This window comes from Canis lupus, chromosome 20 (genome assembly GCF_003254725.2).
Source record: "Canis lupus dingo isolate Sandy chromosome 20, ASM325472v2, whole genome shotgun sequence".
Classification (NCBI taxonomy): Eukaryota; Metazoa; Chordata; class Mammalia; order Carnivora; family Canidae; genus Canis; species Canis lupus.
In genome coordinates, this window is record NC_064262.1 from 14,452,149 (window position 1) to 14,478,484 (window position 26,336).

Below are 26,336 nucleotides of genomic sequence, written 5' to 3' on the forward strand. Positions count from 1 at the left end.
AGTTGTATAATTATACAACGTGAATTTTCCCCACTAATTTTCTCTAAATTTCCACTAAATTTTTTAGTGTACGTCTCTTTGCTGTAAACAATGTCAAGAAACAGAAATAACAACCAAAAATGAAATATTCAGGTGAGAGCTTTACTACATTTTTAGTATACTTCTGAGTACATTTTCCCAACTGCTGTAACAGAGTCATAGTCAAGACTATATTTCCATTCTCCATATATTTCCGTCCATTAAGTAACAGTCATTCAGCAAATGCAATGTGGGAAGTTAAGACACCCTTCCTGACTGGGTACTCAGCAGCAATGGTTATGTAAGATATTATTCACAAGTAATGAAGCATGGTAAAGTCAAACAAGGGGCAGTCCTTCTTTCCGTATTCCTGCTTGGTCATCTGTGTAAGTTCTTAGTAATTAAGGACCTAACACGAATGCCTCAAGTAGTATCTTCCAGGCAAACATAAAGTAGGACACGCTTCTGAAAATGTACTGATGCTGTGTGACCTAAGTGTTTGAAAATTATTTTAGTACAAACAAATCATAAATCAGGACATAAGGAAACTGTTTCCTATAAAGTAATCAGTCGCCCAAAGATAATTTGGACCTTTTCATTGTACTTCCACTCTCAGAGACTCCTTTAGATGAAGTTGAGCTCCCTGTTGTACAAACAAGTACAGTGAATAAACTGGGCTGACTGCCAACCTCCTGTTTTCATACTGAGGTTCTGATATTACTCTTATAACCTCACTAGACATTTTTCTCCTTCCATTTTGACTTACCCTCTGTGCTGATTCTCTTATAGTTTATCCTTATGTGGACCGATGGCAGCTTATGTGAATCCTCATGGATACGTGCATGAGACACTTACCGTGTATAAAGCCTGCAACTTGAATCTGATAGGCCGGCCTTCTACAGAGCACAGCTGGTTTCCTGGGTAATGTGGTAGTTTCTCTGAGGGGTAGAGTGCCTTAACTGGACAGAGTCCTAAGCAGAGTTGTTAGAAATGTAATCAAAAATAGACGAGATGAATAATTCTGTTTAAATGCTCTTCATTTTTTGTGAATGGTAACAGCTAAGTTTGGCATAGACTTACTATATATAGTTAAAAGGTTGGCAACCACAGTCATCCTTATATTAACTATACACTTAATCTAGACTTTTCATTTTCCTTTTAGCTCCTTCTGAAAATCAGCTGGCATATAACCTTGTAACTGTATTTGAACCATATCCTATAGTATATCAAACCAGAGAATATTTCAAGCAGTGACAGACAAAATCCCTGGAAAAGCCACTGAATCCCAGTTTTCTTCAATTTTTTTCTTTAGCCCAGTGGCTTTCAAACTATGAGCCTGGCACCAGTAGCACCACCTGGGAACTAGTTAGCGTTCTTGAAAATAAGGCTGTGGGAATGTATTAATAGTCTTTTCTTCCAAATTATGGGTCAGTCTTTTATTTTAAAAGAGGCAAGCAGAGTGTGGATTAGTGATTATAATAATCATTTTGGGGGCGCCTGAGTGGCAGTTGGTTATAAGCATCTGACTTTTCAGGTCCTGATCTCAAGGTAGCTGAGATCAACTCCTGCCTCGGGCTCTGCACTCCCTGTGGAGTCTACTTAAGACTCTCTCTAAAGTAATTAATAAAGATAATAACTGCCATTTTGTATCTAAGACCATATTACTTGGATTGTTCAATCTTATTTAACACCCTTGCTAAGGACTAAAACTAGGATTAACTTGCTAATAGACATGTGGGATGTACCTAGGGAAGTTAAGAAATGGTTTCAGTCATATGGTTTGGTTTCTAGTTATAGTTTGATTTTCTGGGTGAAGTATCTGACAAGATCATTCTTACTTCAGAGAAGTTCTTAGATTTTAGGTGAGAAGCACATGTATCGCTTCATCCCACCTCTCATTTTAAGTCACACACAAAAGTATCTCTGGACTTGGATAGTGTTTTGTAACACGACTGCAATACGAAAGACCCCTGTGAATTAATCCATATTAAGTTTTTTCTCCAATGCCAAGAAAAAAATAAACACAGTTTAAGAGCACAATCAAGTTTGTTTCAGGAAACCATATAGAATTTGGCTCTGTCTTGAAACAGCTTTATACAGTAACAGGCTTGGGGTACAGAAATGGTTTCCTTAGCTGATACCTTTCTTTAATTTTGTAGGTATGCTTGGACTATCGCCCAGTGTAAGATCTGTGCAAGCCATATTGGATGGAAATTTACAGCCACCAAAAAAGACATGTCACCTCAAAAATTTTGGGGTTTGACTCGATCTGCTCTGTTGCCCACAATCCCAGACACTGAAGATGAGATAAGCCCTGACAAAGTAATACTTTGCTTATAAACAAATATGATAGAGATAAAGTTATTTATCACGTTGGTCTTGTAAAATCAGATCTGCTTCGGAAATTATTGCTTTTGATGCATACCTAAGTAAAAAGCAACATTACATGGCAGGTTACAGTTTCTTAGTCAAATGGAATTTGAAGATTTAAACTAAAATATACTATTGAAAAGGATGAAAAGCAGTCTAGAAAATTGGGTTTTTAGGAATATCTACCCTTAGCACCTTGGTACCATTATACTCTGGCTTGCTAGAATGACACTGGTAGGGCAGGAAGACCTCTCTGAGATGGAGGAGATAGTTTCCTGCACAAAACATATTTGTAATTCCTCTAATGCAAGATTAATCATTTGCTCCTGATACATAGAACCAACCTCTAAAGGGCACAAGTTCCCAAAGCTAGGATGCCAAGTACATGTTCCTCTTGAAAGAGGCAAAGAAAGGGTTTAATTTTCTTGAGTTTCTCTTACTGATTTGTAAATTTTCAAAATATTAAAGAGTTAAAATATGCAGATTGAGCCCCAAAATAGTGTTTATTTCCTTATGCATTTGTTAGTGAAAAACAATAACTTATGTATTTGCTCAGTGTTTGTTTGAACACCTTGGTTATTCTGTTCCAAATTTCAATTTGAACCTAAACTACAATGGAGCGGAGATACTAAAACATACCCCCACCCCCCTTCAATCAATCAGGCTACAAGTGACTATTTTGTAAGTACCTTTGTTCCATGTAAATTAAAAATCTGTAAGTAAAGCTTAAGAGCAAACAATATTACACATCTTCTTTATTTAAATAATGTAAAATATTTACTCACAAGCCGATAATTTAAGCATTAAGATGAAGTTCTAGGTAGACGATTTGCCACCTACCTCTTTCTTATATGTTCAAGTGTTGATTGGATCCTTTCACATTTGTGAAATAAACTTAGGTTTTGATATTCCTTCACTGCTTTACATAATTGGGAAAAGTTCAACTAATGGGGAAAAAATGTATGAGGCCAAAAACAGACTGTTAAATCTCTTATGTTTTATTTTCTTTTAGCAAACGTGCAATGGTTGTGATTGCCTAGGCTAAAACAATCCAAATGAAGTTCTCCATTGCATATTTTTGTACAGAAAGGAGTAGATGAAAAGCAACTCAAGAATGCTGTCTGTTCTTTAGCACATGCCTCTGCCTTCTTTGACTTGCATTACTAATGAGAACCTTGGGCTTATAGGGCTGTCCGAGTTGTCCACACATAGTCTTACACTAAACAGATCCTAGGCAGTTCTTTCCAGTGGCACAGTACATCTCTCTACAGTCAGAGAAGGCACACTGCTTTTACTATTGCCACCTGAAGGGTGTAATCTGAGAGTATTCTATTTTGTTTACTGACACTTGCAAATAAAAGTTTCTGCTATGGAAAAGAAATGCATATAACACTATTTTAAAATGGTTTTATACATAACAAGATCTCTAAAATAGCTATAGCTCTGTATGAAATTTTTTAGCATAGTAAAGATTCTATGAATTTAAGAGGACTTAAATTACTGACCCGTCCCCACAAGGGACAAAGATGCTGTGACTGGCTACACAAAAAGGAAAATCAGTTTTAAAATGTCAGAATGTAACACGTGTAAATACTTTACACCCATTTATCTACCAAAAGCATTTAGGGCTCAAGCCTTTAAAGAACATTCATATACGCCTGGCCATGGGTATTTTAATATAGGCCTTTTTAATTCATGAAAAAAATTAACAATGACTAAGGGTGTGGGAGTATTACTAAGGGTATGGGAATATCGTCGCCATATATAAAACCTGAAGTATACTGTCACATACCACATAAACACACTTGTCTTCCAATTCCAAAGGGAATATTTATTAAAATAAAAGGCTCAGGAGTTAACTCTCAAGCCAGTCTTCCTAAGGCTTAGCATGCAAAGTTAAAGAAATCATTATGTCAAAGGAAAGTATCAACTACATACTAAAATTCAGAGCTTGCTAAAGCCAGTTTCGGGTGTATGAATGCCAGCTACCTGGGACATACCTGGTCTTCATAATTTTATACAGGATATTCTGTCAACTAATTTCAACACAAGTTTACTCTAGAATTCAAGTAAGAACTGACAATGATAAAATAATGCAGTTATTTCAACTGCAAACATTAAGAAACACTTTTTTTCTTCAAGATAGTTACCACTTTTAAGATCAATCAGTAATGCACATACTGGGGGAAAAAACATTTAAAAGTCTAGACAGATGAAGACAGGGGAAGCCAACTATACTATTTGCAGCAGGAACTATCCCAAAAGAACCACAAGGTTCAAGGATGTAAATGAGATTAAGAGGAGGTAGACTTGAGTTTACTGCCTGAAGTGTAATTGTGTTTCACAACTGAAGACCACTGTTGATCTAAGGAGGTGCACTAAGCTGGCTTTCATTCTGCTCTACATTCAAGTCTCTTGAATCTCATTGAGAGAGAGAGAAAACCTATCCTTATCCCAAATTTTCTGCCATTAATTTTCACTCTTCTTGATGTAACTGAGGAGTTCATCTTTCTCCATTTGGTAGCCGCTTTTTTTCCACTGTTCTCGCAACTGCTGTAACAGAGCCCCAATTTCTTTTCCTGAAGAAATGCCCACTTTTCTGATGTCATGGCCACTTACAGGAAATGGAGGAATGCACCACTGCTGCATTTGTTCTAGAAGACCATGTTCTCCTTGGTACTTCAGGAGTTCACACACACGAGTCGTTGCATCAGATTCCCTAGACTAAGGGCCAAAATCAAACATTTAGTTCATCACACATTAGAATGCTTGCTAATAATCCTATCCTAAAAGGTAAATAAATAACTGATGTGAAATTTCTAACTTAAAATACTCAGAACACTCTATGGGACTTAGATCTGACCAACCTGTATATACTTACATCTATAATAAAGTCTTGATAGGGTTTCAGTGGCTCTGAACTATCTGTTGCTTTAACTAAATCTTTCCTGTTTTTAACAATGAATATACCAAGGTTCTTCTCTTCTTTTGAAATCTTCAACCTCAAATCCAATTTTGTGACGTCATCCTGTACTTTGAACAATGAGGCCAAGAGAGTCATTGGCTTTGGTGAAAAACCATCAACGTTTTTACTAACTTTGTTAAATTCTTCTAAACTTGAATTAGTAGGTAAGCCTGTAGGGACAAAAACATTTCTCACCAATTTTTATTTTTTACAGTAGATAAATTTAGTAAAACACACTCATACCCTCAACCAACCCTGGTTGTAGTATACAAAATGCCCCATCACTAGAACTGCCTGGTTCAACCTAATGCTCCATCTTACAGGTTAACTACTGATAACACTGTTGCTATTCCCTCCCATAACCCCCGCCCCCAAAACCTAGGGGAGTCCTAAAACATGAGTTTCCATTAGCGAGAGACCAGGAGGTCCAGAGGCAGTGGTGGTCAGACTCACAAGGGATACTTAATTATGACTTCCACTGACCTACTGTCATAGAATATCCGCCCCTACGCCCCCACCACCGTTCAAAAACTATACTTGACATATCCCCAAGTTTCCTGAAGTGTGCTCCAGCATATACCACCATTCTTTCCGAATATTATAACATTTATTGAGTAATTTCTATGTATGTTACCCTTTAAGCACTTTATTTATTTTTTTTTAAATTTTATTTATTTATTTATGATAGTCACAGAGAGAGAGAGAGAGGCAGAGACACAGGCAGAGGGAGAAGCAGGCTCCATGCACCGGGAGCCCGACGTGGGATTCGATCCCGGGTCTCCAGGATCGCGCCCTGGGCCAAAGGCAGGCGCCAAACCGCTGCGCCACCCAGGGATCCCCTTTAAGCACTTTACATGTGTTAACTCACTGAAATTTTCAGCCCTTCCATTAGACAGATGCTGTTATCTTCACACCCCTTTTTTAGATTCAGCAACTAATGATCAACTAACCCAAATCACAAAGGTGATATGTGGAAAAGCATCATTCAAACCCAAGTGTGACCCAAAGGCCACTGTGTCCCTAACCCTGACTTCACAAAGTTTATCTTTATTTTAAAATACTGCATTTCTCCTTTTGCAATTAGTCAAATATTTTTCCCTATGAAATTTTAAACCAGATGTTTCATTGTGAAAAACTCAAATATTTTATAACTTGCTCTCACCTATGTAAGGAGCCACATCAAGATCATAAATGAGGTGAATCAAATGATTTACATGGTTACCAACAAGAATTTTTTTCAGTTCCACCCAAATCCTCTCTCCTGATATTCCAGCCAAGCCTTTTGCGTTTTCTGCAATTGCTTCCAAAGTCTCAGGATCATGGTCACCAGGTTTGTCTATAATTTTCCCATAAAACCTACAAAACAAAATTCTCAGAGCATGTTACCTCTATGTTGGCATATCACTAGAAAAATCTTGCTTTTCATTTTACTGGTACTATTCCATACATCTAATATGAAACAACGTAGATTTAGGTTTAAGAGGGACCTTAGAGGGACACGTGGGTGGCTCAGCAGTTGAGCATCTGCCTTTGGCTCAGGGCATAATCCCAGAATCCTGAGACTGAGTCCCACATCAGGCTCCCTGCAGGGAGCTTGCTTCTCCCTCTGCCTATGTCTCTGCCTCTCTCATGAATAAATAAATAAAATCATAAATAAATACATACACATACAAAAATAAATAAATACCAAAAAAGTGGGGGGAACCTTAGAAATCATCTGGTCAATTCCTTACCTTCTTTTTGTTCCCAGATGACAAAACCTGAAGTCAATAAAATATAAATCACCTTCTTAAATTAACAAGAACTAGAACTCTCCGCTCTCTTTCCAAATCAGTAACTGAGACACTGAATCTATACTGGATGAGTAACACAGAACATTTTTTTTTTTTTAACACAGAACATTCTTGTAAAGAATGCCATCAAAAGAATAGCGTACGAAGCTTGCCTGTCTGTACCCACTTTTTTTTTATTTAAAGATTTTATTTATTCATGAGAGAGAGAGAGGCAGAGACACAGGCAGAGGGAGAAGCAGGCTCCATGCAGGGAGCCCAACGTGGGAATCGATCCCGAGACTCCAGGATCAGGCCCTGGGCCGAAGGCAGCGGCGCTAAACCGCCGAGCCACCTGGGCTGCCCACCACCAATACTTTTAATGAAAAGTTTCAAATAAGACTCGTCTAGTTGCAGACAGTGGAATATATTTCTAGCAATCTCAGAATTGGAAGCCTTAAAGCACACCCATACTAACAAATCTTTAAAATTCAGTTAATAATGTAGATTAAATGACAGTAACTATAGATGTCAGTCTGTGTTCTATTTGCAAAGAGAGACTTCTGCAAATACTCAAATTTAAAGGAAGAGCATCTATTGACAGAATATGTGGATCACATTTAGAATATTTTAGAATATTCTAAATGTAATCCCCCAACCAGTAAAATATATTAGACATAAACTAGCCAGTTAGAATCATTTTTAAAAAGGGTTATATAGCTCAAAGTTTAAAAACCACTGCTACCCACAAAACCAAATTCATTCCATCCTTACTTAGCAAGTTCATCTAAGTGTTTCCCATGACCACCTAAAACTGTAAGCCACACAGGCAAAGACACTCATTCCTCCGTATTCAAAGCACCCAGCAAGTGTCTGGCCTGTGGCAAGCACTCACTTATCTATGTAATGAATGATCAGCGCAGGAAATAAGAAAAATGGACCTTTAAAAAATGATTTAAAGCTGAATTATATAAAAGACCATCACAGAATAGAGTAAATATGTATGTTTTGGGGAAAAAAATATATCTCACGGTTAAGTCACATTTTACTGAGTCTATCGGAGACAGATATTTGGGATGTCACTATGTTGTACACTGACCTGTGCATTTCACATCTCACACAGAGCTCTGGGATATATTAAAATCTATATCATTACTTTTTAAAAATTCTTACCGGAAATATCTTAAAATTCGAAGATAATCTTCTTGTATCCTTTGTTTAGCATTTCCAACAAACCTAACTTTCTTATTTTTTAAATCTTCATAACCATTGAAGTAATCAAATAAGGTACCATCAAAACCTATTCATTAAAAAACAGGAGGGGGAGAGATAGCTGTTAGCAAATAAGAACTGGGAAACAAATTTTGCTAAGAACTATTACAAACTAAGTGAAGGAGTTATGAAGTTAAAATATAGACAGGGACAGCATTCACACATACACCCACTATCAAACAGAAGACGTAATGGAATAAAAGGGTGAATTTACAACAGCAGCTGAAAAGATAATGCCCCAAAATGAACTAAACAAGAAATATGTCTCAAGTATGAATTGGGGTGGAGATAAGATACCAAACAAGCTGATTTCAAGTTAGTATGGGAAAACAAACAAGAATAGCCAAAATAATCTGGGGGAAAAAAATAAACAGCAAAAAGAAATCTGGAGAAACAAAACAATAAACCATAGGGAAAAGTATTTCTGATCCTGGAATGGGGAAAAAATCTTTCAAAATTTAAATCCTTGAACATAAGGTTTGAACTCTGTGGGTCCACTTATGGGTGGATTTTTTTTATTATTTATTGGAAAGAGCAAGAAAAAGCACAATGGGGGGGGGGGGGGCAGGAAGGCATAGAGGGCGAGGGAGAAGCAGGCTCCCCACTGAGCAGGGAGCCCGAGTCAGGGCTCAATCCCAGAACCCTGGGATCACGACCTGACAGACATTTAACCAACTGAGCCCCAAGGCACCTCTCCTTTTATATAATACTATAGCTGTTTTTTCTCTTATATAAGATTTCCTTAACATTTTTTTCTTTAGCTTGCTTTATTATAAGAACGCAGTGTATGATACACAGAACATACAAAGTTTGTGTTAATCAATAGTTTCTGTTATCAGCAAAGCTTCCTACCAATAGTAGGCTATTAGTAATTAAGTATGGGGGAGGTAGTCAAAAATTAATATGCAGATTTTAGACTATGTGGGGGTTTACCAAGAAAACAAAACTAAACACACATACACACAGCACGAGAGCCGTCAAATTCAACTACCTAAAAATCAAATATGCCTGCATGACAAGAACCACCATGACAAACATAACATACTGAGAAAAATATATATATGTCAAAATAGACCCAAATACTTCATTTCCATAATATACAAAAATATCTTGTAAATAAAAATACCATATATAAGTAGAAGAATTAGCTAAAAATATACTAAGGAAATATAAAAAACCTTTAAGATTTTTCAGAGCATCTGGATGGCTCAGTTGGTTAAGCAGCCAACTCTTGATTTCAGCTCAGGTCATTATCTCAAGGTTGTGAAATCAAGCCCCGACTCTGGCTCTGCACTAAGCTCAGAGTCTGCTTAAGATTCTCTCCCTCTCCCTCCCCCTTGCCCCTCTCCTGGCGTGCATGCTCGCTCTTGCTCTCTCTAAAACAAATAAATATTTAAAGAATTTAAAAGAAAATTTTTTTTAATTTTTTTATTATTTATTTATAATAGGCACACAGTGAGAGAGAGAGGCAGAGACACAGGCAGAGGGAGAAGCAGGCTCCATGCACCAGGAGCCCGACGTGGGATTCGATCCTGGGTCTCCAGGATCGCGCCCTGGGCCAAAGGCAGGCGCTAAACCGCTGCGCCACCCAGGGATCCCAAAAGAAAATTTTTCATCCTTAGTCATAAAAAAATGCAAATTTATGAGATAGTGTTTTTCACATTTCTGTAGATCCAAATTTGATTACATTGTGAGCAAGGCTACGGTGAATCAGATTATGAGATCACTATGCAGCCTCTTAAGCTATATGAATTTGAGTCCTTAAAACTAATACCCATTCAAAAAAATGTAAACAAGAAACATTCCCACTATAGTATGTTTGTTCTCTCATATGTTAACAAAAAAAAAATTATTTTAATATAAGGCACACCAAAGCTCATGTATTAGTAGAGCAATCAATTCATCTGTTATCCCAGAACTTTTTTGGTTTTAAAAACCAAAAATCTCATGTCCCAGGGAATAGCTCAATCCCAGGCAAACAGAGAGCTGGTCACCCTAGGGACTCAAAAAAACAGCACAAAGACATACCTTCAACCATTCAAATGGGAAGATGGGTGATCCTCGGAGACACTTTACCTTGAAGAAGAGAAGCACTGCCTCTACTTCTGAAAAGCAACTACTTCCCAATTTAGTTCTGTTTGAACTTTAATGCTCTTTAATTATCCCAAATGCACAAATATCAGTAAGCTCAAGCTTAACACTTCCCAAATTGCTTTGATTTATATGGCATTTTGACACGTATAGCAATTTTTAAAGGCTCTAAATTCAAAGAAATGAAAGTGGGGAAAAAAGTAAACAGGCAAAAATATTATTACAAAGTAGCAAATCCATGTGGTATATCTGTCTCTTAATAAAGAGACTGGACTCTCCCTGCTGAGCATGGAAGTACTAAAGTCCTTTTCAGTAAAGGAAATATCAAAATTTGGAGGAAAGCGAAAAACAAAAAAAGTAGGATATGACAAGAACAAAGTTTGAGAGAAGCAAAGTAATCAGAAATACCAGAACTACGAACGCTTCATCCAGTAAGGCCTATAAACAGCCTGGGCAGAAAAATGGGCTGAAAGTAAAAATTAGTGAGTAGTGAGAATAGTAATGAGTAGTGAGAATATCCTATCAGCGTGCACTTTGTTTTTTGCTCTGATTAGCACTTTCAAAATATGGTGCATAAAAATAAGAAATAAAGTTAAGCTGCTAAGAATAATGTAGTGGTTAAGAATGTGACCTCCAGAGCCAGGATGCTGAAGTTGGAATCCTAATTCTGCAATTTACCAGCTGCACAACTTTAAGCAAATTACTGTGGGTTAAACAGAAGTATCTGCGTCATAGAGATGCCGGAAAAATTAAATTTCTGTGATGTGCTTACAACAGTGCCTGGCACATTATAAGGGCTCAGCAAATGTTAGAAAACAGTAGTATCAGTAAGAATAGCTTTTATTTCTATAAAATAGTATATTAAAAAGGAATATTAGCTTCTCTATTATAGGTAGGTATGCTCAGGAAAAGCCAGTTAAAAATTTTATACATTGCACTAGGCAGGGCAGTTTACCCTAAGTCAGAATGAGCAAAGATAAACAGATAAGGGAGACAAAAATATGCCCCTAATGGGGCTTCTCTCTGGTCACAAATCACCTGGGCTTTGGAAACCTGGGCTCTAATCATGGTAGTCTATGACTTAAGTAAGCCCTTTACCATCTCAGTCTACTTCCTCATCAAATGGATTTAATATTTAATGCAGGTTTTAGGACAGTTAAATGCAATAAAGTATATCAAATAACCTAGAACCTAGTGGGTGCTTCAAAAATATCTTTAATGGAGCTGGCAAGAATCCCACGTTGGCACACAACCCCCTTCTCCAGCCCATAAAGCAAATCCTGTTACAGGTCCCCCCACTGTCTCCAAGTTCGCTTTAGGCCCTATCACCTTTACAAAAGACCTACTTTGGTACCTGTTTGCACTAAGTGAAACAAATCTCAAGGATTTTCATTCTGAGGAAACAATACTTGCTTCCACACCTTATACCACTTCAACTTGAAAAAGGTTACAGAGGATACTTTTTGGGTAGCAAGGAATCTGTACTTTAATCCTTTCACTATTATTGCTGCCACAACTAGGTTATGAATAGCGGTTGCTTCAGCTCTCTTTTTCCAATCCAAAGTCCTAAACATATAAAGGACTTAACTACAATTTAAAGGACAAAAAAGAACACTCCAATGAAGCATTAAACTTAATTCATCTACTATGAGTCTCACTAGTTTCATTAACAAAAACATCAAGGTGAGATGATAAATAGGTTTTCTCTTGCATGTCAACTCTGATTACAGGTGATTCCTAAAATGCAATGCTATGAAAGAATTTGACCTTGTGTCTAGGCATAGCAACAGAAAAGGTGCTGAGGTTATTCATGAATGTATGCCATGGGCACCAGAAAAGAAAGCCTAGGGTAGGCATGCACAAAACAACGCAGTGGAGAGTGACTTGGGGAATGTATGTGGGTGTGCTTTTCTTACCTGAAATGTTAACCATTTTTAAATGCAATTAATAAATGAGCACTGAATGTGTACATGTGCCAGGCAGGCACTGTTCTAAGGATGTAAAGGATGTAAAAGGATGTAAAGATGTAAAATTATTATCTCCTTTAATCACGACAACTTGCAAAGGAGACTGATATTAGCATCCTCATTTTACAGCTAGTGAATCATAGTCAGAATCTGAACCCAGGACTTTTGGCTCCAGAGATTTTTTTTTTCTCTTTTCTAAAGATTTTATTTGAGAGAGCACATGAACACAAGAGCGCAAATGGGGGAGAGGGGCAGAGAGAGAATCAGATTCCCCACTGAGCAGGGAGCCAGACACAGGGCTCAATCCCAGGACCCTGAGATCATGACCTAAGCAGAAGGCAGCTGCTTAACTGACTGAGCCACCCAGGTGCCCCTCAGGGTCATCTTTTAACCCACATGCTACGCTCTCTCTCAGATGAAACTAATTAATGCAACCTCTCAACTTAGAGAACATTCCCAGACTGCAGATTCACTTGAAAAGGCAGCTCTCAGGAGTGCTTGGGTGGCACAGCTGGTTAAGCATCCAACTCTTGGTTTCAGCTCAGGTCATGATCTCGGGGTTGTGGAATAGCACCCCAAGTCAGGTTCTGGGCTCAGTACAGGGTCTGCTTAAGATTCTCTCTCCCTCTTACCCTCACCTTGCTCTAATAAAGAAATCTTTAAAAAAAAAAAAAAAAAAAAAAAGACAGCTTTCAGAAAGACTGGAGTAAAACATTATCTCTAGATATTACCTAAAAACATAGAATTTATAGTGAGATCTCTGCGTTCAGCATCTTTTTGCCAATCAGTTGTGAATTCTACCTCAGCATGTCTTCCATCAGTGACAACATCAATCCGCAGTGTAGTAATTTCAAAATTTTCTTCATGAAGCTGTAATGAAACGGGTTTTTGATTAGTTTTTAGTATCACTGTATGAATTGAAAAAAATTAGTGAGTCCTGACACGTATCATCTTTCTTCTCAAAGTGACCTAGTGTACATGTATCTTGAAATGGAAAATTTACCACTATATTCAAGATAGAGCCAAAGAATATTGAAAAAAATAATAAAACAATCTTCATTAAAAAGGATGAGTCTGACATAAAAAAAAAAGACAACTCTAACATATATTGTGGCAGAGAACAGAGGAGGCCTTCAAAATGGTGGATTCCAGTTCTTCAATTCCAGATCAGGCTACTCTGAAATATTCAGGCTACTACTGAAATATTCCAGTTTGCAAAGAACTGAATATCAATTTATATTGATATTTATTGGTATTTATATATACCACTGAGAAAAGGACTAATAGAGGAAGAAATACAAACCATTAATACATTCTGCAACTCTTGTACTGGTAACCATCAATGAAGTTGAAACAAAGTACTATATATATTGTGGGAAGAGAGATTAGCTCCAACTAGGAAAAGCAGAGTAGCTTCAGGATAGATTACCTGTGAGCTGAGCCCTGAAAACTAAGTAGGATCAATACTTGGGACATGGGGGAAGAGCATTTCAATGAAGAGAAAAGATGACCAAAGGCACAGAGAAAGAGGGATATATGCACAAGAAGATACTGCTACAAATACCATGCTAGCATTTAGGGGAAGACAGTAAAGGGTTTTACATGCCAATAAGAAATTCGGAATCTCTTAAGAATTGAAAGCTTCTAATCATCACTCTAAGTCTGTTCTAGAATTCCTCCCAATCTCATTTCTTTTCTTGAAACAAGTTAGTTCTCACTATAGAATTCTAGAACTCAAGAATTTGAGGCACAAGTTTTCTTTAAAGACAGTAAGAAAAGGGTGTGAAATATGGAAGACTGAAAATCACTGTAAGGAACAGATCCCTGGAATGTCTCCCTTACCCAGGCAAAGAACCAGAGATTAACTCACAAGAAAGGCTGACCTAAAAATAGTCACAGTTTGGGACACCAGATACAGATGATGAGGAGAATGAAGCACCACAATTAAAACAAGGTTAAGTGAAAAAAAATCCATACCACCCTCATTCTCCTTCCCCACTTGGTTTTCAAAATGCTGATAACCAGCCTTATTCTAAGCTGAATGACACTAAAGAATTCCTGATTTCCCCTTTTCCACTGATATTGACACTGGTGATCCCACAAGTAACCAGCTGACAATTCCTACAAAGTGAAGTTCTCAAGTCACTTTACAAACACCAGAGGATCATCCACACTTAAGAACCAAACCCACATTTAAGGAAAGCCAACGGAAAGACAGAAAAAGCTCAGAGAGACATTGTCAAAAAACCTACAATCGGTATCTTAAAGGAAGTAAGACAGTCCATCTGAAACAAGAGGAAGTTTTCAAAAGAAATATTCTAAGAAACATCTCTTTAAAAAACCTAAAAATAGCAAGAGTTGCAAATGTAACAAAGACTGGATGATCAGGCTAAAGCAGTCCCATGGAAAGTAAAATAAAGGTATGAGAATATAAAATAGGAGAGGCGCCTGGATGGCTCAGTTGGTTAAGCGACTTTGGCTCAGGTTATGATCTCAGGGTCCTGGGATGCAGCCCCATGTAAAGCTCCGAGTACAGTGGGGAATCCGCTTCTCCCTCTCTCTGCTCCTTCTCCCTCTTGTGCTCACTCTCAAATGAATTTTTTTTTAATCTTAATAATATAAAATAGGAGACAAAAGATAAAACTAGATCAGTCTTCATGGTCCAACATCTAATATCACAGTAGCTTCCAAAGGTGAAGACACTGAACAAAAGGGATGGCATTATGAGAGGAATACAAGAGGGCCCACTAAGTCTCCCTACACAATTAATGAAAAAACACATCCAAACCAAAGCACAGCATCTTGAAATTAAAAACACCAGATAAAAAGATCAGAAAAGCTTTGGGGGTGGGGGAGATGCGGAATGGTCTCCAACGAGAAATCTGAATGAGCTCAGACTTCCCAGTGGCAGCACTGGCAGGCAGCAAACAAAGGCTCTCTATTTCTGAGTGAAAATGATTGCCAGCCTGGAATTCTACAGCCAATCAAACTATCAGACCAGTGTGAAGGTAAAATAAAAATATGTGCAGACTTGTAAGGCTTTTTCAGCTTTCAGACTATTAAAATAAGAGCCCCCTCCCCCCCAAAAAAAAAAACCAGTAACAAGAAAGACTATCACACAGGACTCAAGGACCAGGCAGTCTAATAAGGAAGAAGCTAAGAAATTCCAAGGATCTGGTGCAGAGAAATCTTAGGATGAGAAATGAGGAGCCAGCTCACAACGTACGGCTGTGAGAAGACAGCATGCACCAGGTGAGGTGACTCAAAACAAGGGAACTGAAACTTGACAAGTTTAGTCTACTAAATGAGCTTATGGAGTACAGGAACAGATGACTGGCAAACAGAAAGCCAAATAAAGGAAAAATGCTGTCAACTGCGGGGGAAAAACCACAACCACCCAAGAAAGAGCTGCAGTCACACTATACTTCACAGTTCAGCTGTAAACCATACAGTCCTAAATGAAAACACTGACTGTGAATTCAACCAAACATGATGGTCACAGTCAGAGTGCGAAGATGAGGTAGGACACCAGGCTGCCCCTTTCCCCTGCAGGAAGTCAACAGAAACATCCCACAACTGGGAAACTGGAAACCAGAACACTGCAGCACAGAAAGGTCTTTTTTAGAAATGTGAGGCTAATAGGTAAGTACCATAAAAACTCATTGAAAGTGGCTGCAGCAAAGGAGGATGCACGACTTAAGAGGGAGACTGACGTATTTTTATTAGTTTTTTGTCACCTGCTTCTTAAAATTAGAAAAAACACAGAACAATTTTAAAAATTACAAAAAAAGGGGGGGAGGGGAAAAAAAAAAAAAAAAAATTACAAAAAAGGCAATGCAATTGCCGTCAAACCTTTCACTCACCCTGGCAGTAATTGTTCCATGCTTTTCTCCTTTGTTGTTTATCATACGAATACCAGCCGACTGAAACATGTCTTTCATTTGAGCAGGAGTAGCAGTCGTAGCAAAATCCACATCTTGAGGCTTTACTCCATTTAATAAATCCCTCACTGCTCCCCCTGCTATTCTTAATTCATGATTTTCTTTGACAAACAATTCTGAAAGAAGAAAGAATATTTTTTACTTCAATTTATTTAACTACAAAAGTACATGGTTTTTCCAATCTATTAGGGACAGCAGAGATTACTGAACTGCACCTCTTCAAATAAAAATTACAAGGCCCATAGAAACAAGATGACTTACTTGGAGTAGAATGCCTCTCACAACTGTGAGAGCAGGGAATCCGCAGATTTTTTTCTTGGTGGACTCGAAATTCAGGATTCCATAATCCTCCAAGGTCACCAATATAAATTTGAATTATAACCGAAAAGTAAAGTGAACAATTGTTTTTTTCTCCAAGTTGTTGTGCATACTTCAGAAATGTGAGGTGTTCTTAGACATATTTCTCTTTATGTACTGATAGGCTCTATGTTCATGCATGAAACTATGAAACTTCAAACAACATTAGTCTATCACACCAGCTAGGATGTCACAGCTAAGAATCTGTCGAGAAATGACCTGCATACAATGCTGATTTCTGTTCCTGCCTAAGCTCTAGAAAAGCCATAGAAAGCCATAGAATGCTCAAACTACTCTGAGGGCCTCAGTACAGGAAACCGAGAGCTAACTCCTCTCTAGGTACAAGACAAAGTCCATTGTAATTACTCATGACCAAAGGACATCATATGGTACCTAGGGAGAATGACATCCAGGAACTGGCCTTATACGACCACCTAAGTCTTGGTATTGCCACAAGCTGGCCTGGCACCCACAATTAGACCCTGGTGTTCTCTTGTTGAGCATAAACAATATCAGAGAACATCCACATCAGCAAGTCCATTCAGTGACCATGACGGATCAGTTAAGACAACTAGTAATCATATCTGAACATGGAAGACATGAACACCGTCAAAGACACCAACTTACCAACTTATGGCAGTTAATACATGTGACTGCTCCTTATTTACCTACCAGTTAACAGAGCACAGAGCTGTGTTCTCATCTTCTAAGTAAGAATTAAGATGCCCATCACAGATTTATCCTTGCTTCCTGATATCACCTTAACCCACAGGTAAATTCCACTTCTTATTCCCGCCTCAAAACATGATACAAGCACAAATCCTACAAGAAGTCCTTTCTAAAAACCTTTTGCTGAGATACTCCACAGCTCTCCATGGTCCATGTTCTCCCTCACTGCAAGGAGTAACAACTTACCTGGTCTCTGGCTGGAGGGCAACGACCTGAACATTGAGCTAACTGCATCAGAGTTCTGGCATCCCTCATGACCAGCCAGTATCTGAACCTCCACCCCTACCCTAAATCTGTGCTCATCCTCTTCCTCTACATATTCTTCCTTAACCCTCCAGCCCCACCCTCTGGAGACTACCTAAAATGATCTGCTATGAAGTAACAAATGTTCCCTCCACCTTCTGACCTCAAATTTTTAGATCTCCCAGACCACCCTAAGTCCTTTCCAAGAATATGTGTTCATCTTCCCTTCACTCCACATTTCTAATCAAGTCCTACTGACTCTATGTCCTATTAAGGGTTCCTTCATATGGGGTTCAAGGTCCCTTAAAATAAAGTGTAAAAACCATGTATGGTAGTAAAAAAAAAAAAAAAGAATACGTTAGTCCAGTTTTCATGAGATTTAGAGGCCCTTTACCCAAAAAGTTACGGAATGTCAAACTATTTCTGGACTCTGTCCATTCTCCCTAATTCAGGACCTCTTCCTCTCCTTCCCTACCAAGAGTGCTACATCAGCCCCCTTAAGCCCAGCTTCCACCATCTAAACAGGGGGTTCTAAATCACTCACTTGATTAGGCTATGCCATTATCCCTCTGACTACTCCCAGCACAATATCCACATTTCTGTGGTACATCATACAAGGGCCTCCTGACCCATTTCTGTCTCCTATCTCTGCATATGCTTTACATTCACCAAAATCTCCCTGTAGTTCCCTCTGTAACTTCACTTGCATGAGTCACTTCACCCAAAAATCTTTCCTGCTCACCTAGCTGAGCAGCTGGCCATGAAACATCTTGGTGCACAACCCACACCAAGACATTTTACATGTCAATCATGTCAGATGAAGTTTCAAAAAATATTGTTACTTCATACCACACAACCTCATCTGTTCTATCCTCTTTTCCTCTGTTTTTTTTTGTTTGTTTGTTTGTTTTGTTTTTTTAACACCGGTCATGACCACTACATTCACTTTATGGTTCACTAATGGGTTACTACCCAAAATGGGAGAAACACTGATCTAGTTCATCCTTATTCATCTTTTGTAATTCAGTTTAGGAATCTCTCTTTGATGGCGGAGTTAAACGAATTTTTTCCAAGCTACTAGAGTAGCCTATTTTTTATCATACTAATTATATTAACATTACCTGTTCATTCTCAGGGTAGAATGCCTATCCTACTCATCTTTTACACCAACCTGGCTCACAACAGAACCTGTGATGTCCCAGCTTCAAAAAAATTTAAAAAATAAACCAGAGTGACCTCATTGGAAAGTATTTTTTAAAGATTTTCTTCGAATTAATACAGTTAGAACCTATTCTGAAATGCAAAAAATGAGTAAGTTTTACTTTCACTTGAACCTACTTTAACAGGATGAAGAAGGTCAAGACTGAACACAAGATAACCTCTGTTTTAAGATTCTCACGCTGGCTCGACTAAGATAAATTTTTAAGTTCAAAGTCACCTAATAAATTAACTGTATTACAGAAAGAGGTCCAGAATTCAAAGTAATCTATTCCATCATTTTGATTAGCCATATGGAAATGGATAACTATTTCCAAAAAACGCAGAATTCTAACATAATCCAAGTGAGAAAGGCATATAAAGGCATATGTATGTGCCTGCATGGAACAGTCATAATAACTAAGAGTAGGGATTATCAAGCGGAGACACTCCTTTTTTCCTCTGTTATTATATCTCCAATCTTACAGGGATCCACACTGCGACAAATTTTGTAAACTACATACTCAGAAAAATACGTAATGCAACTAAATTTAATTGTCAATTTAAGCCTAAGACTTAAGAAATGTATAATCTCATCATCCCAAACCTATTAATCTGCTTCAACTGCCACATCTGACAGTAAGCTATTTTTAATTATTGTTAGCAATCCAAAAGACCATGACATTATATGTCAGAAACTTTTATCATTGTCTACTTTTTAATTTTTTTTCAATCAAATTTTCATTAACTTGTTCCCTTTACAATTTTGAATTTTAAGTTTTGGAGGCTAAGGATACAGAAAGTGAGTGGAAGGACAGTGGCAAGACCATTTTATGTCATGACTATACTATCAAAAAGTACACGATCTGTTCTTCAGTGTCCAGGTGCTCCTACTGTCCCAAATGTTATTAACTATGACGGCTTTATGACATCACATACCTAACCAGTGAAAATCTAACCACTGAGTGTTAATGCCCAGCATTTTGTATAGATTACAGCCAAGCGTCCAAAGATACCCTGACATGTTCATTAACCATGTAACTTAGGAAAAAAGTCAATGTCTAGAACCTCAGTCTCATGTATAAAACAGGGGAAAAAGATCTCACATGACCCTAGCATGCCTCTACAATGTTGTCCTCAAGCAAAAGGAATAAATTACATGAGATAAACTGGCAGATCATAAAATCCTACACAGCATATAATCTCTGGATTATGTCTAAAATCATCCACTATCCTAGCTTCCCAAAGTCTTGCATACTGAACTAATTTTGCATGTGGCAAATCAGCTATTAAGACTTGAGAAGTGGTACAGTATTCAATTGTACAGTATCACCATACAGCAGACATCATTTGTGTATTGGTGCAATTTTCATGCAAAACATCGTATTTTCCCAGAACACTCAAGTCTTTAAAGTGGCAAAAACCAAATAAAACCAATTATTTGATTTTCTAACTGACGAGCTTTGCACTATAGGATTCCATTCTTGCCACTTCCAACATAGCCTAAAAAAGTCAATTTCTGGGGTAGCCCAGGTGGCTCAGCAGTTTAGCGCCGCCTTCAGCCCGGGGCCTGATCCTGGAAACCTGGGATCAAGTCCCTCATCAGGCTCCCTGCATGAAGCCTGCTTGTCCTTCTGCCTGTGTCTCTGCCTCTCTCTCTGTTTCTCTCATGAATAAATAAAATCTTAAAAAAAAATTTAAATTAAAAAGTAAATTTAAAAAGTCAACTTCAGAATATGTCCATGCCACCATTTGCCAGGCTTTCAAGGACAAGACCCTGGGGGTAAATATGACCTATATCTTCCCACCCTATTGAGTTTCTATTTCCTTAGGATTTCAGCTCTCAAGGTGAAGACAGTTCAACTCTTGAGGTAAGGGTTAGTAAACCAAATGAAATTGTTAAAAGACACTGAAGAACCTATAGCAATCAATATCCAGACCCTGGTTTCCAAAAGAAAAATGCAGGACCCAAAACAGGCCACCAAGAGTTAATTACCTACATCCAAGCATTTGGCACCTTTAATCCAAGAGGCCTCTTGCAACTGAAGATGGGAAGATTAGGAGCTGGGAAAGGCATATAAAGAAAGAACAAGCTTGAATTCAACTCAGATTTGGAATTTCTAAACTTGTACCAAACAGTAGGCTCATGTGGTTACTGAACTAGCACTTGAAATGTAGTGAGTCTGAATTAAGATGGTCAGGAGGTGCCAACCACCAGATTTCAAGGACTTACAAGTAAGGATGTGAAATACCTCGTTAATAATTTTTACACAAATTTTATATTAAAATGATGGTATCTTAAATACAGTAGATAAAATGAAATGCTATCCTAAAGTAATTATTGGGAAATCTGGGTGGTTCAGTGGTTAAGCATCTGCCTTCGTCTCAGGGAATGAGCCCAAGGTCCTGGGATCGAGTCCCACATCAGAAGCCTGCTTCTCCCTCTGCCTATGTCTCTGCCTCTCTCTGTGTGTCTCTAATGAATAAATAAAATCTTAAAAAAAAAAAAAAAAAAAAGAACTCGGGGAGCAGCCCAGGTGGCTCAGCAGTTTAGCGCCTTCAGCCCAGAGTGTGATCCTGGAGTTCCGGGATCAAGACCCACATCGGGTCCCTACATGGAGCCTGCTTCTCCCTCTGCCTGTCTCTGCCTCTCTCTGTCTCTCACGAATAAATAAAATCTTTAAAAGGAAGAAAGAAAGAAAAAAAAGAAAAGAAAAGAAAAGAAAAGAAGAGAAGAGAAAAAAGAGAAAAGAAAAGAAAAGAAAAGAAAAGAAAAAGAAAAGAAAAGAAAGAAAAGAAAAGAAAAGAAAAGAAAAGAAAAGAAAAGAAAAGAAAGAAAAGAAAAGAAAGAAAAGAAAAAAGGAGTACTGGGGATCCCTGGGTAGCTCAGCGGTTTAGTGCCGCCTTTAGCCCAAGGCCTGATCTTAGAGACCTGGGATCAAGTCCCCCATCAGGCCCCCTGCATGGAGCCTGCTTCTCCCTCTGCCTGTGTCTCTGCCTCTCTGTGTCTGTCATTAATAAATAAAATATTTAATAAATCAATAAATTTTAATTTCACCCATTTCTTTTTACCTTTAATGTGGTTACTAGGAAAGTATACATTGTACATGTGACTGATATTTCTAGTGGACTGGAGTTTCTAGCATTTTTCACTCTAATTATAACTCAGAGTGAAGTATTGGCTTCAGGCCCTCCACTTCAAGAACACATGAAGAATCTATATGAATCCACAAGTTCTGGACCACTGACCCAGAGGTATCTAAAAAATCATCTAATTTCAAGAATAGAAAAGTAGCTCTGGGAATAAACTAATACAAATAAAGTCATTTTAATGCCATGGTTCCTCCATCTTTTGCACATCAGAATTAATGGACTAGAGTTCTTATAAAAATTTATAGATGCCCATCCTCCCCAGAGATTCCAGTTCGGTAGGTCAGGGTGGGACCCCAGCATTTGTATAGTTTAAAAGCTCCCCCGGTGAATCTAATGAACCAGCCAGGGTTGCATAACACTGTATAGGTCACCTTTCTACAGACACATGCCTTTATGTATTTCTGAAGGGTCACTAAAATACCACAGGCTTTGTAATGCAGCTACATGGCTGCTTTAGCAACAGCACAGCTGGTAACTAAGGACAAATGTAAGGAATGATAGGACTGTGGCAAGCAACATGAAGCTGCAGTCATCAAGGACTTAGCTGAAGTCATTTCCTGTGCTCCTTACAGGTAAGTTTTACATGTGCACGGAAAGGACTCCTATCTCCTTTTGCCTTTAGTTGGCTCAGAAAGCACTTATATCTAGGGAGAAAATATAGCATGGTGGTTACAAACTAAGTACTAAAAGCAGGTTGCACAAGTTCAAAATTTAGCTCTCTAGTTATTATGAAAACGTTGCCATTCTTAAGCCTCGTTCCTTGACCATGAGAAAGTATATCCACTTGTTACGTTTGTAGGCCCAATCCTGGAATAGACCTATAAGGTAGTTAGCAAAGCATACGGAAAAACCATGCTTTTTAATTGAAGTCACTGCCTGACTCTTATGTTTGGCTATGTTTTGGATAACCCATAGTCAACCTTTTCTTTCTGGTTAGCTCAACAGTGAGAACAAAAAACAGAACAACACCGACCAAAAAAAAAAAAAAAAACCCACACACCAGAAAACCAAATCAAACCCTGAATGTTGGCTAAGAAACATTTCTTAGCCTCCATTTCTCCACTTACAAGGGCTTTCAAAGCAAGAAGCATCCTAACCTCTCACCTGTCAGGCTCTTCAATCCTTCTGTGAACAGTGACTGGAATTCTGGGGACTGCAACTTCATCGTAAATAGATACTGCTTGAAAAGGCACAGCTTCCTCCGACTAGAGCTCAGGAAGGGCCCGCGCCAGGGATTCAGGCACCTCAGCATCTGGGGGCGGGCGCCAACCACACATCTGCAAGACAAACACGCACGTAGGACAATGAAATTTGACAGTGAAGGAAAATAAAGGGCTATCTACTGCAATTGTATTTAACGTCTGAGAGACATTCATCTCCTGTTCAGGTATTTAAAAAAAAAAAAAAAACTGCAATTAGTGACCATCTGGGGGACAGTCCCGTCTGCCTAGATGCAGGCTTCTGGCTAGGCAGCTCTGCACTCCTGAGCCACTGTCCCAACGCTCTCTGGAGACACGGGTTTCAGTTAAAGCTGCCAAGAACAGCGGCTGCAGGAAAGGGAACGCCAACGCTCCACGACGGCCTGGCCCCCTCCGAACCACGGCGCCTCCCCCCCTGCACCTGAGACTCGGGGCCCAGGGGCAGTTCCTAGGCCCAGACCCGGCTTTCCCCACTCAGAATCCCTTCCCGTCGGGCCGGCCCCTGAACCCCACCCACCACCCTGCTCCCCACATCACGCGGGCTCCCCCGGAGGGGCCAGCGGGATTCCAAGGGCCCCCGACGGAAACCACGAACTAGGAGATCGTTCCTTTCCTCGGGAAGCGGGCTTCCCGCCAGGGGGCGAAGCGAGTTCTCCTCTCGCAGACCACGTGGGGAGGAAACGCGGGCTCCTTCCAACTCCGCCTCACTCACCAGAACCTGCTGAGGACCTGGGCTGGGAAGCGGCGCGTCCCGCCCCCGTGCCGGGTGCCCGATCGCCAACGCCTAGCGAGACCCTCGGGGGCCCGGCCGCGAGGAAGGGAAAGTGCCCGGGGAAGCCCGACGATTCGGCCTGCGGCCACCGGAACGTGGCGGCGACGCGACGAGGTCCCAGCCGCCGGGCAGAGAAAGCCTCCCACGGCCACAGGCCCGCACACCGCCCCGCGCGACCCACGGCGGGGGAAAGCCGGCCGCCCCCGCCGCCCCTCCGCGCGCCCCCCGTCGCCCCACCGCCCCGCCGCCCCCCCGCGCGCGCGCCCGCTCACCAGCCCCGCCGTCGCCGTCGCCGCCGTCGCCAGGGCACTTCCGGGCGGCGGACGCCGTGACGTCAGCACCGCGCGCCTGTGGGCGGCGGGCGGGCAAAGCGCCTCGGGGCGTGGGCGGGATCAAGCGGGCTCCGTCGGCCCCTCCCTCCTCCCTGACACTGCGGGGCCGCGGAGGGGACGCCCCTGGGGAGCCGGAGGGCCCGGGGCCTTTTAATTCTTTTATTTTTCAGACTTTATTTATTTATTCACGAGACACAGAGAGAGAGAGAGAGGCAGAGACACAGGCCGAGGGAGAAGCAGGCTCCGTGCGGGGAGCCCGACGCGGGACTCGATCCGGGAGCCCGGGGTCACGCCCTGGGCCGAAGGCGGCGCTGAACCGCTGGGCCACCCGGGGATCCCCCTTTTAGATCTCTGAATCACACCTGCCCGGAGGTGGCCAGGGGCCCATCTGCGCCGCCAGGCTGGCGGCCCCGGACGAGTGTCGCCGTTTTCCTTCGTGCCCGTCACACCTGTCTCCGAGGTTGCCGCTGCGGCGCCGGGCTAGGGGCCGGCAAGTGCCTGCTCGGGCCCCCGCGCCCACAGCCGCGCCGGCGGCTTCCCACGCACGCGCAGTCCGCTTCAGCCCTCTGGCTCCTTGACGTCATGGGACGGACTTTGTTTTCCCGCCCGGGGGTTTGAAGCCTGAAGGCTACCGCAGCCGCCGAGTGAAGAACTTGGATTGGATTCCGTTCCTTCGTATTCTCCAAGGCTGAAAACAGTAAAAAAAAAAAAAAAAAAAAAAAAGTGGCAGAGGAGTAGGAGTAAAGCCCTAAATCCTTCAAAAGAGACATTTCCAAGAAATCTGCCAATTATCTCTTATTAAAAAAAAAAGTCATCAGGGCAGCCCCGGTGGCTCAGCGGTTTAGCGCCGCCTGCAGCCCGGGGCGTGACCCTGGGCTCCCGGATCGAGGCCCACGTCCGGCTCCCCGCATGGAGCCTGCTTCTCCCTCTGCCTGTGTCTCTGCCTCTCTCTCTCTCTGTCTCTTTCATGAATAAATAGATAAAATCTTACAAAAAAAATCTGGGTGGCTCAATCCACTATTTGCCTGCCTTTGGCTTAGGTGGTGCTCCCGGGCCTGGGATGGGCCCCCAAGGGGCTCCCTGTCCAGCGAGGAGTCCGCTGGTGCCTCTGTGGCAGCCCCCTCCACCGTGTGCACTCTCTCACGGCCTCTAAAATAAATAAAATCTTTAAAAAATAAATAAAATCTGCATCATGGTTTCGTAAAGGTAGTCTTTTTAATAACACTTTAATTTCCCTAAAATGTTCCTAGAAAAATTTATGTGCCGTAGAGTTTCTGTGGTTTCCAATGATCAGACCTCTTATCTTCAGGGGTGTTAGGTATCCCATTTTGAGAAGCACAGGACTAGGTTTCCTAGTTGCCATTCAGAGGCAAAGTACTGATTTATGCTCTTCCACATGGCAAGGAATACATCCGTATATTCTTACGAGGCTGCAAGAAAAAAATACAGAGACTTCACTGAGAAAGAGCATAGCACTATAGACATAGACATTAACACGATAATAGACAACATTATGGGCAATTTTATGCCAACGAATTTGACACTGAGGATGAGATGGACAAATTCTTTGAAATATACATCAAAACTGAAACAGGATGAAACTTTACTAATAAAGAAATGGGAGTTTGTTCAACAAACTTCCCACAGAGATAATTCCAGGCCCAGATGGTTTTAGCGGTCGAATTTATCAACCGCTTAAGGAAGAAATAACACCAATCTTGCACAATTTTTGTTCAGAAAATAGAAAGGGAAACATTTACCCTCTTATTTGGGACTAGCATGACACTGATAACAAACCTGAAATAGATACTACCAAAAAAGAATTTATACATCATTATCCACATGAATCTAGAAACACATATGTTTAATGAAACATCAGCAAACCAAATCCAGTAAATTAGGTTTTGATCAAGTTTGGTTTATTCTAGGAATGCAATATAGATTTAACATTTGAAAAGCAA

At 40.3% G+C, this 26,336-nt stretch overlaps 2 protein-coding genes across 10 annotated transcripts in view; one reads left to right on the forward strand and one right to left on the reverse strand.

Moving 5' to 3' along the window:
* CRBN (cereblon) overlaps positions 1–3,299 on the forward strand; it is a 33,021-nt gene extending 29,722 nt beyond the window's left edge. For all 5 annotated transcript variants that reach the window (XM_025451325.3, XM_025451333.3, XM_025451336.3 and 2 more), the window contains 3 exons: positions 68–132; positions 808–939; positions 2,178–3,299. In XM_025451325.3, the coding sequence (XP_025307110.1) occupies positions 68–132; positions 808–939; positions 2,178–2,358 (378 nt within the window). In that variant the 3' untranslated portion in view covers positions 2,359–3,299. The remainder of the gene's footprint in view (positions 1–67; positions 133–807; positions 940–2,177) is intronic.
* Positions 3,300–3,365: 66 nt separating this feature from the next.
* TRNT1 (tRNA nucleotidyl transferase 1) lies at positions 3,366–24,910 on the reverse strand. 5 transcript variants are annotated; one of them, XM_049098182.1, is made up of 8 exons: positions 24,738–24,910; positions 23,177–23,349; positions 16,316–16,509; positions 13,184–13,322; positions 8,296–8,422; positions 6,516–6,709; positions 5,270–5,523; positions 3,366–5,112 (listed from the first exon to the last, which is right to left on the reverse strand). In XM_049098182.1, exons 1-8 carry the CDS (start codon positions 24,761–24,763, stop codon positions 4,858–4,860), a joined length of 1,362 nt encoding a protein of 453 aa, XP_048954139.1. In that variant the 5' UTR covers positions 24,764–24,910; the 3' UTR covers positions 3,366–4,857. The 5 variants fall into 5 exon arrangements, with proteins under 5 accessions (XP_048954139.1, XP_025307139.1, XP_025307148.1 ...); XM_025451354.2 differs by lacking the exon at positions 24,738–24,910 and adding an exon at positions 24,316–24,432; XM_025451363.3 differs by lacking the exon at positions 24,738–24,910 and adding an exon at positions 23,984–24,192.
* Positions 24,911–26,336: the final 1,426 nt, after the last annotated feature.

Coding starts and splice junctions, on each gene's coding strand:
- TRNT1 (XM_049098182.1), bottom strand. CDS start 24,763: ATGGGCCCCTGGCCACCTCCGGGCAG. Junction 8,423..13,183: donor TATAAATTCTATGTTTTTAG/GTAATATCTAGA, acceptor TTTAATGAATAG/GTTTTGATGGTACCTTATTT. Junction 6,710..8,295: donor CGAATTTTAAGATATTTCCG/GTAAGAATTTTT, acceptor TTTGTTTTGTAG/GTTTTATGGGAAAATTATAG.